The 16,467-nt window shown below is 57.5% G+C and overlaps 1 protein-coding gene across 3 annotated transcripts in view; it reads left to right on the top strand.

Moving 5' to 3' along the window:
* ARAP1 (ArfGAP with RhoGAP domain, ankyrin repeat and PH domain 1) overlaps nt 1-16,467 on the top strand; it is a 51,295-nt gene that overhangs the window by 19,517 nt on the left and 15,311 nt on the right. For all 3 annotated transcript variants that reach the window (XM_069881676.1, XM_069881677.1, XM_069881675.1), the window contains exons 11-17: nt 962-1,161; nt 1,294-1,379; nt 4,124-4,306; nt 8,281-8,455; nt 11,115-11,249; nt 13,392-13,527; nt 15,905-16,007. In XM_069881676.1, coding sequence (XP_069737777.1) covers nt 962-1,161; nt 1,294-1,379; nt 4,124-4,306; nt 8,281-8,455; nt 11,115-11,249; nt 13,392-13,527; nt 15,905-16,007 — 1,018 coding nt within the window. The remainder of the gene's footprint in view (nt 1-961; nt 1,162-1,293; nt 1,380-4,123; nt 4,307-8,280; nt 8,456-11,114; nt 11,250-13,391; nt 13,528-15,904; nt 16,008-16,467) is intronic.

Here is a 16,467-nt window from a genome sequence, read left to right as displayed (position 1 = left end):
GGTTGATTTCATGATCCTAGAGGTCCCTCCAACCCAACCAACACCATGAGGGTTGGATTTGAAGATCCTAGAGGTCCCTCCAACCCAACCCACCCCACAATGGTTGATTTCATGATCCTAGAGGTCCCTCCAACCCACTCCACCCCACGAGGGTTGGACTTGATGCTCTTAGAGGTCCCTCCAACCCAACCAACTCCATGAGGGTTGGTTTGATGATCTTCTAGGTCTCTTCCAACCCACCCCACCCCACGAGGGTTGGATTTGATGCACCTAGAGGTCCCTCCAACCCAACCCACCCCACGAGGGTTGATTTGATGCTCTCAGAGGTCCCTCCAACCCAAGAAACTCCATGAGGGTTGGATTTGATGATCCTAGAGGTCCCTCCAACCCAACCCACTCCATCAAGGTTGGACTTGATGATCTTCTAGGTTTCTTCCAAGCCAACCAACTCCACGAGGGTTGGATTTGATGATCCTAGAGGTCCCTCCAAGCCAACCAACTCCATGAGGGTTGATTTGATGATCCTAGAGGTCCCTCCAACCCAACCCACTCCATGGTGGTTGGTTTGATGATCTTCTAGGTCTCTTCCAACCCAACCAACTCCATGATGGTTGGACTTGATGATCTTCTAGGTCTCTTCCAACCCACCCCACCCCACGAGGGTTGGATTTGATGCTCCTAGAGGTCCCTCCAACCCACCCCACCCCATGATGGTTGATTTGATGCTCTCAGAGGTCCCTTCAACCCAAGAAACTCCATGAGGGTTGGATTTGATGATCCTAGAGGTCCCTCCAACCCAACCCCCTCCATCAGGGTTGGACTTGATGATCTTCTAGGTCTCTTCCAAGCCAACCAACTCCATGAGGGTTGATTTTATGATCCTAGAGGTCCCTTCCCCCCCCCCCCCACCCCACGAGGGTTGATTCGATGGTCTCAGAGGTCTTCTCCAACCCTCCCCCAGCTTCTCAGCCGACTCGGAGCAGGAGAAGGACGAGTGGGTGGCAGCCCTGCAGGACTCCATCGCCGACGCTCTCTCCAACTCCGAGGTGGCCGAGAAGATCTGGGAGGTGGAGGCCAACCGCTCCTGCGCCGACTGCGGGGCCCCCAGGCCCGACTGGGCCTCCATCAACCTCTGCGTCGTCATCTGCAAGAGATGTGCAGGTGACCTCCTCCCACCGGGCTGGGAACGGGACCTTCTCGGGGCGGGGACACAACGAGGGGGTGAAGGAGCCGTCTCCCTCGGGGTTCTCCTCCCCCAAAACCAAGTTCCATCCCATCTTCTCTCGCTTCCAGGAGAACATCGGGGCCTGGGACCCGGAATCACCAAGGTCCGGAGCTTGAAGATGGACAGGAAGGTGTGGACGGAGGAGCTGATCGAGGTATTGGGACCAACCAACCTCCTAAAGCCTTTTTTGGGGTGGAAGAACCTCATCTCCAGCCCATAATGTCCATCAGGAGATGAGAACGAAGCACTGGGTGTCATCTATGATGACTTTGAAGTCATCGAGATGGTCCCTCACATCATTCTTCTCTCTCTATTGGAGAGATTTGAGGTTGATGGGTGGAGACACCTCATCTCCAGCCCATAATGTCCATCAGGAGACCAGGAAGAAGCCTTCAGTGTCCTCTATGATGACTCTGAAGTCATCAATGATGCCTTTGAAGTCATCAACATGGTCCCTCAGAGCTTCCTTCTCTCTCTGTTGGAGAGATTCGAGGTTGATGGGTGGTGGCACCTCATCTCCAGCCCATAACGTCCATCAGGAGATGAGAACGAAGCACTGGGCGTCATCTATGATGACTTTGAAGTCATCGAGATGGTCCCTCACATCATTCTTCTCTCTCTATTGGAGAGATTTGAGGTTGATGGGTGGAGACACCTCATCTCCAGCCCATAATGTCCATCAGGAGACCAGGAAGAAGCCTTCAGTGTCCTCTATGATGACTCTGAAGTCATCAATGATGCCTTTGAAGTCATCAACATGGTCCCTCAGAGCTTCCTTCTCTCTCTGTTGGAGAGATTCGAGGTTGATGGGTGGTGGCACCTCATCTCCAGCCCATAACGTCCATCAGGAGATGAGAACGAAGCACTGGGCGTCATCTATGATGACTTTGAAGTCATCGAGATGGTCCCTCACATCATTCTTCTCTCTCTATTGGAGAGATTCAAGGTTGAAGGGTGGAGACACCTCATTTCCAGCCCATAATGTCCATCAGAGGACAAGGACCAAGCATTGGATGCCATCTGTGATGACTCTGAAGTCATCTATGATGCCTTTGAAGTCATCAACATGGTCCCTCACAGCTTCCTTCTCTCTCTGTTGGAGAGATTCGAGGTTGATGGGTGGAGACACCTCATCTCCAGCCCATAATGTCCATCAGGAGACCAGGATGAAGCATTTGGTGTCATCTATGATGACTTTGAAGTCATCGAGATGGTGTCTCACATCGTTCTTCTTTCTCCTATTGGAGAGATTCGAGGTTGATGGGTGGAGGCACAGGGAGGACATGGAGCTGCTGGAGCGAGGCCAGAGGCGGCCACGGAGAAGATCCAAGGGCTGGGGAACCTCCTGTAGGACAGGCTGGAGAGTTGGGGTTGTCCATCCTGGAGAAGAGAAGGCTCCATGGAGACCTCGGAGCAGCTTCCAGCAGGGAAAGGGGCTCCAGGGAAGCTCCCACAGAACCTGGTTGCCTGGAGAAGAGGTGGTTGCCCCATCCCTGGAGGTGTTCAAGGCCAGGCTGGATGGGGCTTGGAGCTCCTGATCCAGTGGGAGGTGTCCCTGCCCATGGATCTCAATGGGCTTTGAGGAACCTTCCAACCCAACCCATTCCATGCTGCTCCGTGGGGATGGAGATGATGAGGACCTTGGGGATGGAGATGAGGCTGTTGGGGATGGAGATGATGAGGATGTTGGGAGTGGAGATGATGATGAAGACGGAGATGATGAGGATCTTGGGGATGGAGATGATGATGAAGATGGAGATGATGAGGGTGTTGGGAATGGAGATGATGAGGACCTTGGGGATGGAGATGATGAGGATCTTGGCGAAGAAGATGATGAGGACCTTGGGGATGGAGATGATGGGGATGTTGGGTTCTGATGAGGATGATGAAGATGGAGATGATGAGGGTGTTGGATGATGAAGATGAGGACCTTGGGGATGGAGATGATGAGGACCTTGGGCATGGAGATGATGAGGCCGTTGGGGATGGAGATGATGAGGATCTTGGTTGCTGATGAGGATGATGAAGACAGAGATGATGAGGGTGTTGGGGGTGGAGATGATGATGAAGATGGAGATGATAAGGGTGTTGGATGATGGAGATGAGGATCTTGGGGATGAGGATGGGGATGGAGATGGTGAGGGTGTTGGGTGCTGATGAGGAGGATGGAGATGAGATGATGAGGCTGCTGGGGATGGAGATGATGAGGGTGTTGGGGATGGAGATGATGAGGATCTTGGGTGCTGATGAGGATGATGAAGATGGAGATGATGAGGCTGTTGGGTGGTAATGAGGATGATGAAGATGGAGGTGACGAGGGTCTTGGGGATGGAGATGATGAGGATCTTGGGTGCTGATGAGGATGATGAAGATGGAGGTGATGAGGGTGTTGGGAATGGAGATCATGAGGATGACGAAGATGGAGATGATGAGGATCTTGGTGATGGAGATGATGAGGCTGTTGGGGATGAAGATGATGAGGACCTTGGGGATGGAGATGATGAGGATGATGAAGATGGAGATGATGATGAAGATGGAGATGATGAGGGTGTTGGATGATGGAGATGAGGATCTTGGGGATGGAGATGATGAGGCTGTTGGGGATGGAGATGATGGGGGTGTTGGGGATGGAGATGATGAGGATGATGAAGATGGAGCTGCTGAGGCTCCATCTGCTGATGCCGCCGATGACGATGGAGACGAGGAGGACCACGGAGATGCTGACGATGGGTGCTGGAACCGATCAGGATGACGACCCCACCTCCAGCACCACATCAACCTCCTCTTCTCCCCCCGCCCCACCCCGTGTCCTCCACCCTCTCAGCCAGCCCCGACCGGCCACGCTCCATCCCCTGGAGATGCCCCCGTGGTCACACCGACCCCTCCTTGTCCCCGCAGCTCTTCCGGCAGGTGGGCAACGCCGTGGCCAACGGCTTCTGGGCCGCCAACGTCCCCCCCAGCGAAGCCATCGGCCCCACCAGCTGCAGCCGCGACCGCAGACGCTTCCTCCACGCCAAGTACCGCGAGGGCAAGTACCGGCGCTACCACCCGCTCTTCGGCCACCAGGACGAGCTGGACAGGGTCAGTGGGTCCATCGAGGGGCCCACCCGGGGGGGGAGGTGGAGCTGAGGTGGGTTCCTGGTGGTTCCTCCCCTCCTGTTCTGAGGAGCAAGGTCTCCAGGTCAAGGTTGAGCGCAGGACTAGGTGGTTCCTCACCCTTCTTCATGGTCTCCTTGCTCATATCACTGTGTGTCACCTCCTGTGTCCCCACCGTGGGTCTCAAGATGAAGCCTGGTGGGACAATCCAGGGGTGGGGACAGAGCTACATCCCTGAGAGGCATCAGGAGTCACTTCAGAGCCTGCTCTGAGGTGGCATCATGGAATCGTGGAGTGGGTTGAGTTGGAAGGTTCCTCCAAGGAGGAGCTGGACAGGGTCAGTGGGTCCATCGAGGGTCCCACCTAGGGGGAGGTGGAGCTGAGGTGGGTTCCTGGTGGTTCCTCCCCTCCTGTTCTGAGGAGCAAGGTCTCCAGGTCAAGGTTGAGCGCAGGACCAGGTGGTTCCTCTCCCTTCTTCATGGTCTCCTTGCTTGTGTCACTGTGTGTCACCTCCTGTGACCCCACCACATGTCTCAAGATGAAGCCTGGAGGGACAATCCAGGGGTGGGGACAGAGCTGCGTCTCTGAGATGCATCAGGAGCCCCTTCAGAGCCTGCTCTGAGGTGGCATCATGGAATCATGGAGTGGGTTGAGTTGGAAGGTTCCTCCAAGGAGGAGCTGGACAGGGTCAGTGGGTCCATCGAGGGTCCCACCTAGGGGGAGGTGGAGCTGAGGTGGGTTCCTGGTGGTTCGTCCCCTCCTGTTTTGAGGAGCAAGGTCTCCAGGTCAAGGTTGAGCGCAGGACTAGGTGGTTCCTCACCCTTCTTCATGGTCTCCTTGCTCGTGTCAGCATGTGTCACCTCCTGTGTCCCCACCACACGTCTCAAGATGAAGCCTGGTGGGACAATCCAGGGGTGGGGACAGAGCTGCATCCCTGAGATGCATCAGGAGCCACTTCAGAGCCTGCTCTGAGGTGGCATCATGGAATCGTGGAGTGGGTTGAGTTGGAAGGTTCCTCCAAGGAGGAGCTGGACAGGGTCAGTGGGTCCATCGAGGGTCCCACCTGGGGGGGGAGGTGGAGCTGAGGTGGGTTCCTGGTGGTTCCTCACCTCCTGTTTTGAGGTCCTTCCGACCCAACCCACTCCACGATTCCAAGGGCTCTTCTGCGTCCCAGGGGTTTGCTCCAAGTTTGTGGGTGACACTGAGCTGGGTGGATCTGCTGGAGAGTTTGAGGTTCTCCAGAGGGATCTGAGCTGGTTGGATCCATGGGATGAGACCAACAGAGTGGGGTTTGACCAGGAACTTGGGGTGCAACGACCCTGAGCAGCTCCAGACGAGAAGTCTGGCTGGAAGGTCCCTGGAGGAGAAGGACCTGGGGGGGTTGGTTGAACAGGAGCCAGCAGGGCCCAGGGGGCCAAGGAGGCCAAGGGCATCTTGGCTTGGAGCAGCCCCGGCGTGGCCAGCAGGGCCAGGGAGGTTCTTCTCCCTCTGGGGAGACCCAACCTCGAATCCTGGGGTCAGTGCTGGGTCCTTCACTCCAAGAAAGACCTTGAGGGGCTGGAGCGAGTCTGGAGAAGGGAACGGAGCTGGGGAAGGGGCTGGAGAACAAGCCTGAGGGCCCTGGGTGGGGGTTTAGAGAAGAGGAGGCTGAGGGGAGACCTCGTTGCTGTCTCCAACTCCCTGAGAGGAGGTTGTGGAGAGGAGGGAGCTGGGCTCTTCTCCCAAGGGCCAGGGGACAGGACGAGAGGGAACGGCCTCAAGCTCCACCAGGAGCTGCAAATTCTTCATGGAAAGGGTCTTTGGGCACTGGAACAGGGAGGGGGTCGAGTCCCCTTCCTGGAGGGGTTTGAGGGCGGGTGGACGAGGTGCTGAGGGACACGGGTTGGGGATGGATGGGGACGGTTGGACTCCATGACCCGGTGGGTCTTCTCCAACCTGGTGCTTCCGCCATTCTACAAACTGAAGGCTCTTTGAGGTCCTTTCCCACCCACCCCACGGATTCCACGACTCCATCACCCCCCTGGAAGCCCCCCGCGTCCGTTAGACCCTTCCAGGTCCCCCCCAGGGGGCTGGGCTGGAGCTGGGTCCCACCAAGCCCATGAAATTCCATCCCCACATTCCATCGCTGCTCTCGGCCGCGAGATTTCGCACGTGGGCTCGTTTGTTTTTCCGCTCGGGTTCCAACTCCCGCCCCGGCTGCCCGATGACTTCACCCCGAGCTCCTCCAGGGAGGGAACTCACCGCCTCCTCCAAGCTTCTCCTCCAGCTTCCAGCCTCCTTTGTCCCGCCTGGACGCGGAGGACGGCGACCAGCCGGTTAAAGGAGCCACGGAGGTTCCTCCTTGAGGGCGCGGAGGTCGCTCTTCGTTGAGGGGTCGGGGGTTGCTCTTCGTTGAGGGGTTGGGGGTCGCTCCTCGTTGAGGGGTCGGGGGTTGCTCTTCGTTGAGGGGTCGGGGGTTGCTCTTCGTTGAGGGGTCGGGGGTCGCTCTTCATTGAGGGGTTTCTCCTCCCTGAGGGGTTTCTCCTCCTTGAGGGGCTGGGGGTCACTCTTCGTTGAGGGCTTGGGGGTTGCTCCTCGTTGAGGGGTTGGGGGTTGCTCCTCGTTGAGGGGTTTCTTGTTATTGAGGGCTTGGAGGTTGCTCCTTCTTGAGGGGTTTCTCCTCCTTGAGGGGTTTCTCCTCCTTGAGGGCTTGGAGGTTGCTCCTTGCTGAGGGGTTTCTACTCATTAAGGGCTTGGAGGTTTCTCCCCCTTGAGGGGTTGGGGGTCGCTCTTCGTTGAGGGGTTTCTCCTCCCTGAGCGGTTTCTCCTCCTTGAGGGGTTGGGGGTCGCTCTTCGTTGAGGGGTTGGGGGTCGCTCCTCGTTGAGGGGTTGGGAGTTGCTCTTCATTGAGAGGTCGGGGGTCGCTCTTCGTTGAGGGGTTTCTCCTCCCTGAGGGGTTTCTCCTCCTTGAGGGGTTGGGGGTCGCTCTTCGTTGAGGGCTTGGAGGTTGCTCTTTGTTGAGGGGTGGGTGTCGCTCTTTTTTGAGGGGTTGGGGGTCGCTCTTCATTGATGGGTTGGGGGTCGCTCTTTGTTGAGGGCTTGGGGGTTGCTCTTCATTGAGGGGTTTCTCCTCCTTGAGGGCTTGGAGGTTGCTTCTCATTGAGGGGTTTCTCCTCCTTGAGGGGTTTCTCATTATTGAGGGCTTGGAGGTTGCTCCTCGCTGAGGGGTTTCTACTCATTAAGGGCTTGGAGGTTTCTCCTCCTTGAGGGGTTGGGGGTTGCTCTTTGTTGAGGGGTTTCTCCTCCTTGAGGTGTTTCTCCTCCTTGAGGGCTTGGAAGTTGCTTCTCGTTGAGGGTTTTCTACTTGTTGAGGGCTTGGAAGTTGCTTCTCGTTGAGGGGTTTCTCCTCGTTGAGGGGTTTCTCCTTGTTGAGGGGTTTCTCCTCCTTGAGGGCTTGGAGGTTGCTCCTGGTTGAGGGGTTTCTCCTGGTTGAGGTGTTTCTCCTCCTTGAGGGCTTGGAGGTTTCTCCTGGTTGAGGTGTTTCTCCTCCTTGAGGTCTTCCTACTCCTTGAGGGGTTTCTCCTCATTGAGGGGTTTCTCCTCCTTGAGGGCTTGGAGGTTTCTCCTCCATGAGGGGTTTCTCCTTGTTGAGGGGTTTCTCCTCCTTGAGGACTTGGAGGTTTCTCCTGGTTGAGGTCTTTCTCCTGGTTGAGGGGTTTCTCCTTGTTGAGGGGTTTCTCCTCCTTGAGGGCTTGGAGGCTGCTCCTTCTTGAGGTCTTTCTCCTCCTTAAGGGGTTTCTCCTCCTTGAGGACTTGGAGGTTTCTCCTCCTTGAGGGCTTGGAGGTTGCTCCTGGTTGAGGTCTTTCTCCTGGTGGAGGGGTTTCTCCTGGTGGAGGGGTTTCTCCTGGTGGAGGGGTTTCTCCTCCTCCTCCTCCTGGGGACCCTTGGGCCTCAGGGTCCCCCCCCGGCTCTGCCGCAGGCGCTGTGCGCGGCCGTCACCACCGGGGACCTGGCGGAGACCCAGGCTCTGCTCTTCTGCGGGGCCAACGTCGCCTGCGCCACCGGGGACCCTCGGAGCCCGACGCCCCTGGCCCTGGCCCAGAGGAGCGGCCAGAGGCTGCAGGTGGAGTTCCTGCTCCACAACAGGACCTCAGGTAAGGGGGGGAAGACCCCAAGGGGTTAAATGTCCAAGCTGGGGGGCCTGGGGGATCTTCTGAGCTGGTCCCACCTCGGGATCTGGAGGCTTGGAGCTTCTGAGATCTGCGAAGCCCAAGAGAAGGGGTTTGGGGAGCAACCTTGGATGGAGATCAAGGAGTGAAGCTCCTTCCCAACCAGAAACCCACCTCCAGCATTCCCAGAGCTGGTGTCCTGGGGGATTCATGGATGTTCTCAGCTGGTCCCACCTCAGGATCAGGTTGACTAGGAGCTTCTGAGCTCTGGGAACTCCAAGAGAAGGTTTTTGAGGAGCAAACTTAGGTGGAGATCATGGAAAGAGGCTCCATCCAAGCCAGAAACCCACCTCCAGCATTCTCAGAGCTGGTGTTCTGGGGGATTCATGGATGTTCTGAGCTGGTCCCACCTCAGGATCAGGTTGACTAGGAGCTTCTGAGCTCTGGGAACTCCAAGAGAAGGTTTTTGAGGAGCAAACTTAGGTGGAGATCATGGAAAGAGGCTCCATCCAAGCCAGAAACCCACCTCCAGCATTTTCAGAGCTGGTGTTCTGGGGGATTCATGGATGTTCTCAGCTGGTCCCACCTCGGGATCTGGAGGCTTGGAGCTTCTGAGCTCTGGGAAGCCCAAGAGAAGGTTTTTGGGGAGCAAACTTACGTGGAGATCATGGAAAGAGGCTTCTTCCAAGCCAGAAACCCACCTCAACAATCCCAGAGCTGGTGTCCTGGGGGACTGAGGGATGTTTTGATCCCGTCCCAGCATCTCCACCAGGGTCAGAGTGGTAGAACGTGCCCCTAAGATCCTTAATCACCTAAAAAAGGTGGGACCTGATGGTCCTTGAGGTCCCTTCCAGCACAGGGAGGACATGGAGATGTTGGAGTGAGGCTGGAGGAGGACACGGAGAAGACCTGAGGGCTGGAGAACCTCCTGGAGGCCAGGCTGGAGAGTTGGGGTTGTCCATCCTGGAGAAGAGAAGGCTCCAGGGAGACCTCGGAGCAGCTTCCAGCAGGGAAAGGGGCTCCAGGGAAGCTCCCACTGGCTCTGGTTGCCTGGAGAAGTCACCGCTCCATCCCTGGAGATGCTGAAGGCCACGTTGGATGGAGCTTGGAGCAACCTGATCCAGTGGGAGGTGTTGGAGTTGGAACTGGATGCGCTTTGAGGTCCCTTCCAACCCAACCCAGCTCGTGGTTCCCTAATTCTAACTCGGTGTCAAGCAGAACCCCCCCCAGATCCCACCCCTGGAGGTCTTGGAGAGCTCGGAGGAGCTGGGATGGAGGTGGAGCCGTCCCCTCCTCCTCGGCCTCAGCAGCCAAGTCCATCCCCGCTTGGCGGAAGTTGGATCCTTCCCAGAATTTGAGGTGGAATTTCTCCAGGAACGGGGCTGGACTTGCTCTTCCAGCCAAAAAAAACAAGGATCGGGGAGATCTTGGAGGTCTCGTGGAGCTGGAGGAACCCAAACTCCCAGTTCCTCCTGCAGGATTTGGCTCCAGGAGGCATCTCGGGGGCCTGGGAGGCGGTGGGGTCAGCGGAGGAGCAGGGTTGGGCTGGTGGGACTGGGCTGGGCTGGTGGGACTGGGCTCTGGGTCCAAGTTTTCCGCGAGTCTCTCCAGTTCTGGGAAGGCTCCTGGTGGGATCTAGGGGGGCTTTAGGGGGGGACCCTGCGTCCCGACTTTTCCGGCTTCGCCGAGGAGGCTTCTCGGCCGCTGGGGAAACTGAGGCAGGAGGACACGGGGAGAGACCTGGAGAGCTCTGGAAGCCCCAGGAGAGCCACACGGGGCGGGGGATGGAGATATGGGGTGTGGGATGGAGATCTGGGGTGAAGGACACAAGATCTGGGGTGTGGGATGGAGATCTGGGGTGAAGGACACAAGATATGGGGTGGGGGATGGAGATATGGGGTGGAGGACACAAGATATGGGGTGAGGGATGGAGATCTGGGGTGGAGGACACGAGATATGGGGTGTGGGATGGAGATCTGGGGTGAAGGACACGAGATATGGGGTGGGGGATGGAGATCTGGGGTGGAGGATGGAGATATGGGGTGAAGAACAGAAGATATGGGGTGAAGGATGAGAGATGTGGGATGAAGATATGGGGTGAAGGACACAAGATATGGGGTGTGGGATGGAGATCTGGGGTGAAGGACACAAGATATGGGGTGGGGGATGGAGATCTGGGGTGAAGGACACAAGATATGGGGTGAGGGATGGAGATCTAGGGTGGAGGACACGAGATATGGGGTGAGCGATGAAGATCTGGGGTGAAGGACACAAGATCTGGGGTGTGGGATGGAGATCTGGGGTGGAGGACACGAGATATGGGGTGTGGGATGGAGATCTGGGGTGAAGGACACAAGATATGGGGTGGGGGATGGAGATATGGGGTGAAGGACACAAGATATGGGGTGAAGGATGAGAGATGTGGGATGGAGATCTGGGGTGAAGGACACAAGATATGGGGTGTGGGATGAAGATCTGGGGTGAAGGACACAAGATACGGGGTGAGGGATGGAGATCTGGGGTGAAGGACACGAGATCTGGGGTGGGGGATGAAGATCTGGGGTGGAGGACACGAGATCTGGGGTGTGGGGTCTCTTTTGGGGTCCCAGCCCCAGATGACCAAGTGTCCCCCCCTCATTCTCAGAGCCCCCTCGCCTGGAGGCCGTGGGCAGCGAGGAGAAGCCCCCGGAGATGCCTCCACCCCCCGTCACCCACCACGGGTTCATCTACAAGACGCCCTCCATGGCCAAACCCCTCGGAGAAAGGAAAGGGACCGAAGGTACCCGGAGACCTCGAAATGGGACCTGGAGGAGGCATCTAGGGGGGGTTTGAGGAGGCATCTAGGGGGGGTTGAGGGGACATCAAGGGGGGTTGAGGAGACATCAAGGGGGGTTTTGAGGGGACATCAAGGGGGGGCTGAGGGGACATCAAGGGGGGGTTGAGGGGACATCAGGGGGGTTGAGGGGACATCAAGGGGGGGTTGAGGGGACATCAGGGGGGTTGAGGGGACATCAAGGGGGGGTTGAGGAGACATCAAGGGGGGTTGAGGGGACATCAAGGGGGGGGTTGAGGGGACATCAAGGGGGGGTTGAGGAGGCATCAAGGGGGGTTTGAGGGGACATCAAGGGGAGTTGAGGGGACATCAAGGGGGGGTTGAGGAGACATCAAGGGGGGGTTTGAGGAGACATCAAGGGGGGTTGAGGGGACATCAAGGGGGTTGAGGAGGCATCAAGGGGGGGTTGAGGAGGCATCAAGGGGGGGTTTGAGGGGACATCAAGGGGGGTTTGAGGGGACATCAAGGGGGGTTGAGGGGACATCAAGGGGGGTTGAGGAGACATCAAGGGGGGGGTTGAGGAGGCATCAAGGGGGGGTTGAGGAGGCATCAAGGGGGGGTTGAGGGGACATCAAGGGGGGGTTGAGGAGACATCAAGGGGGGGTTTGAGGAGACATCAAGGCGGGGTTTGAGGAGACATCAAGGGGGGTTGAGGGGACATCAAGGGGGGTTTGAGGGGACATCAAGGGGGGGTTGAGGGGACATCAAGGGGGGTTGAGGGGACATCAAGGGGGGTTGAGGAGGCATCAAGGGGGGGTTTGAGGAGACATCAAGGGGGGTTTGAGGGGACATCAAGGGGGGGTTTGAGGGGACATCAAGGGGGGTTGAGGAGACATCAAGGGGGGGTTGAGGGGACATCAAGGGGGGGTTGAGGAGACATCAAGGGGGGGTTGAGGGGACATCAAGGGGGGTTGAGGGGACATCAAGGGGGGGTTGAGGAGACATCAAGGGGGGGTTGAGGGGACATCAAGGGGGGTTGAGGGGACATCAAGGGGGGGTTGAGGAGACATCAAGGGGGGGTTTGAGGAGACATCAAGGCGGGGTTTGAGGAGACATCAAGGGGGGTTTGAGGGGACATCAAGGGGGGTTGAGGGGACATCAAGGGGGGTTTGAGGGGACATCAAGCGGGGGTTGAGGGGACATCAAGGGGGGTTGAGGAGGCATCAAGGGGGGGTTTGAGGAGACATCAAGGGGGGGTTGAGGGGACATCAAGGGGGGGTTGAGGGGACATCAAGGGGGGGTTTGAGGGGACATCAAGGGGGGTTGAGGGGACATCAAGGGGGGGTTTGAGGGGACATCAAGGGGGGGTTGAGGAGACATCAAGGGGAGTTGAGGGGACATCAGGGGGGTTGAGGGGACATCAAGGGGGTTTGAGGAGGCATCAAGGGGAGTTGAGGGGACATCAGGGGGGTTGAGGGGACATCAAGGGGGTTTGAGGAGGCATCAAGGGGGGTTTTGAGGGGACATCAAGGGGGGGTTGAGGGGACATCAAGGGGGGGTTGAGGGGACATCAAGGGGGGTTGAGGGGACATCAAGGGGGGTTGAGGGGACATCAAGGGGGGGTTGAGGAGACATCAAGGGGGGGTTGAGGGGACATCAAGGGGGGTTGAGGGGACATCAAGGGGGGGTTGAGGAGACATCAAGGGGGGGTTTGAGGAGACATCAAGGCGGGGTTTGAGGAGACATCAAGGGGGGTTTGAGGGGACATCAAGGGGGGTTGAGGGGACATCAAGGGGGGTTTGAGGGGACATCAAGCGGGGGTTGAGGGGACATCAAGGGGGGTTGAGGAGGCATCAAGGGGGGGTTTGAGGAGACATCAAGGGGGGGTTGAGGGGACATCAAGGGGGGGTTGAGGGGACATCAAGGGGGGGTTTGAGGGGACATCAAGGGGGGTTGAGGGGACATCAAGGGGGGGTTGAGGGGACATCAAGGGGGGTTTGAGGAGGCATCAAGGGGGGTTGAGGGGACATCAAGGGGGGGTTGAGGGGACATCAAGGGGGTTTGAGGGGACTTCAAGGGGGGGGTTGAGGGGACATCAAGGGGGGGTTGAGGAGACATCCAGGGGGTTGAGGAGGTCCGTGTCCCCAGAGTTCAGCCGGCGCTGGTGTGAGCTGCGCGACGGGCTCCTCAGCTACTTCGAGAGCGACCGCAGCTCGGCCCCCAACGGCGAGATCCGCGTCCCCGACATCGTCTGCCTCGCCAGGAACCCCCCGCGCACCCACGGGTAACCCCAGCGCCCGGCCCCGAGGACCCCCCCAGCACCCAAGGGCACCTCAGCACCCAGGGGTGGTGGAGATCTGGGGCTCAAGGGACACCAAGGGCACCTCAACACCCATGGGTGATGGAGATCTGGGGCTCAAGGGCACCCAAGGCCACCCAAGGGCACCTCAGCACCCAGGGGTGGTGGAGATCTGGGGCTCAAGGGCATCCAAGGGCACCTCAACACCCATGGGTGATGGAGATCTGGGGCTCAAGGGCACCCAAGGCCACCCAAGGGCACCTCAGCACCCAGGGGTGGTGGAGATCTGGGGCTCAAGGGCATCCAAGGGCACCTCAGCACCCATGGGTGATGGAGATCTGGGGCTCTAGGGCACCCAAGGGCACCCAAGGGCACCTCAGCACCCAGGGGTGGTGGAGATCTGGGGCTCAAGGGGACCCAAGGGCGACCAAGGGCACCTCAACACCCATGGGTGATGGAGATCTGGGGCTCAAGGGCACCCAAGGGCGACCAAGGGCACCTCAGCACCCATGGGTGATGGAGATCTGGGGCTCAAGGGGGACCAAGAGCACCCAAGGGCACCCCAAGATCCATGGGTGATAGGGACGCGGAACCCAAGAGCATCCAAGGGTGACCAAGGGCACCCAAGGGCACCTCAACACCCATGGGTGATGGAGATCTGGGGCTCAAGGGCAACCAAGACCCAAACCCATAGAGACCCAGGGGCTGGGAGCCTCTTATCAACCCCCTTATCACCCCCTTTAACCCCTTATCAGCCCCTTTGCCCCCCTTAACCCCTTATCAGCCCCTTTAACCCCTTATCATCCTCTTTGCCCCCCCTTTAACCCCTTATCGGCCCCTTTAACCCCTTATCAGCCCCTTTGAACCCCCTTTGACCCCTTATCAGCCCCTTTAACCCCTTCTCACCCCCTCTGCCCCCCCTTTAACCCCTTATCACCCCCTTTGCCCCCCCTTTAACCCCTTATCAGCCCCTTTGAACCCCCTTTGACCCCTTATCATCCCCTTTAACCCCTTATCATCCTCTTTGCCCCCCCTTTAACCCCTTATCAGCCCCTTTAACCCCTTATCATCCTCTTTGCCCCCCCTTTAACCCCTTATCACCCCCTTTAACCCCTTATCAGCCCCTTTGAACCCCCTTTGACCCCTTATCATCCCCTTTAACCCCTTATCATCCTCTTTGCCCCCCCTTTAACCCCTTTCCCCCCTTTAACCCCTTATCAGCCCCTTTGAACCCCCTTTGACCCCTTATCATCCCCTTTAACCCCTTATCATCCTCTTTGCCCCCCCTTTAACCCCTTTCCCCCCTTTAACCCCTTATCAGCCCCTTTGAACCCCCTTTAACCCCTTATCACCCCCTTTGCCCCCCCTTTAACCCCTTATCAGCCCCTTTAAACTCCTTTGCAAGCTCCTTTTAACCCTTTCATAACCCTTTTACACCCCCTTTTCTAACCCCCTTTGAACCCCTTTTTTAACTCTTTCAGAACCCCTTTTTAACCCTTTAGTGCCTCCCCTTAACCCCTTCCCAAACCCTTTTTAACCCCTTCTTAACCCCCTTTAACCCTTTCATAACCCCCTTAAACCCCTTCTTAACCCCCTTTAACCCTTTCATAACCCCCTTAAACCCCTTCTTAACCCCCTTTAACCCTTTCATAACCCCCTTAAACCCCTTCTTAACCCCCTTTAACCCTTTCATAACCCCCTTAAACCCCTTCTTAACCCCCTTTAACCCTTTCATAACCCCCTTAAACCCCTTCTTAACCCCCTTTAACCCTTTCATAACCCCTTAAACCCCTTCTTAACCCCCTTTAACCCTTTCATAACCCCCTTAAACCCCTTCTTAATCCCTTTTAAACCCTTTCATAACCCCCTTTAACCTCTTTTTTAACCCTTTTAACCCTTTCGTGACCCCCTTACAACCCCCTTTAACCCTTTCTCAACCCTTTTTAACCCTTTCACAACCCCCATGAACCCTTTTCTAGCCTTTTGTCTCCCCTTTTAACCCTTTAAAGCCCTTTGCAATCCCCTTTTTAACCCCTTTTTAACCCCTTCCCATCCTTTTTGTAACCCCCTTTACAACCCATTTACAACCCCATTTCCCACCCCCTTTTAACCCTTTTTTAAGCCCTTTTAACCCCTTTTTAACTCCTTTTTAACCCTTTCCCTGCCTCCAAGCTCCCCATTGGGTCTCGCGCCCAACCTGGAGGTTCCGGAGCCCCCCGAGGATGCCGATGGGGGCTCCTTCGTGCCCTAAATCGGATCCGATCCGGCTCCATCCCCGCATCCGGACGCTCCCCCGACCCCAAACCCCCACCTGGACCCCAAGGGGCTCCACCCCGACCTCTCGATCCCCGTTTTCCCGCAGCATCGAAAGCACCTTCGAGGTCTACGTCGAGTCCGAGCGCCTCTACCTCTTCGGCTCGGAGAGCCCGGACGCCGCTCGCGACTGGCTCAAAGCCATCGCCAAGGTGGGACTGGGGCACGGGATCAGGGAATGATGGAATCCAAGAAGGTTGGAAAGGACCCACCGGGTCATGGAGTCCAACCATCCCCATCCATCCCCAACCCGTGTCCCTCAGCGCCTCGTCCACCCGGCCCTCAAACCCCTCCAGGAAGGTGATTCCACCACCTCCCTGAGAAGATTCCACCAGCTCCCAGTGACCTTTTCCATGAGAAATTTCTCTCTGGTGTCTAGTTGGAGCTCCAGTGGAGCTTGAGGCCGTTCCCTCTCGTCCTGTCCCCTGGCCCTTGGGAGAAGAGCCCAGCTCCCTCCTCTCCACAACCTCCTCTCAGGGAGTTGGAGACAGCAACGAGGTCTCCCCTCAGCCTCCTCTTCTCCAGGATAAACACCCCCAGGTTCCTCACATGCTCCTCTTCTTCTCCAGCCCCTCCCCAGCTCCGTTCCCTTCTCCAGACGTTCTCCAGCCC

The sequence above is a fragment of the Phaenicophaeus curvirostris genome, unplaced genomic scaffold (assembly GCF_032191515.1).
Source record: "Phaenicophaeus curvirostris isolate KB17595 unplaced genomic scaffold, BPBGC_Pcur_1.0 scaffold_59, whole genome shotgun sequence".
NCBI lineage: Eukaryota > Metazoa > Chordata > Aves > Cuculiformes > Cuculidae > Phaenicophaeus > Phaenicophaeus curvirostris.
The sequence above is the reverse complement of the archived record's forward strand: the minus strand, read 5'-3'. Positions and strand labels throughout refer to the sequence as shown.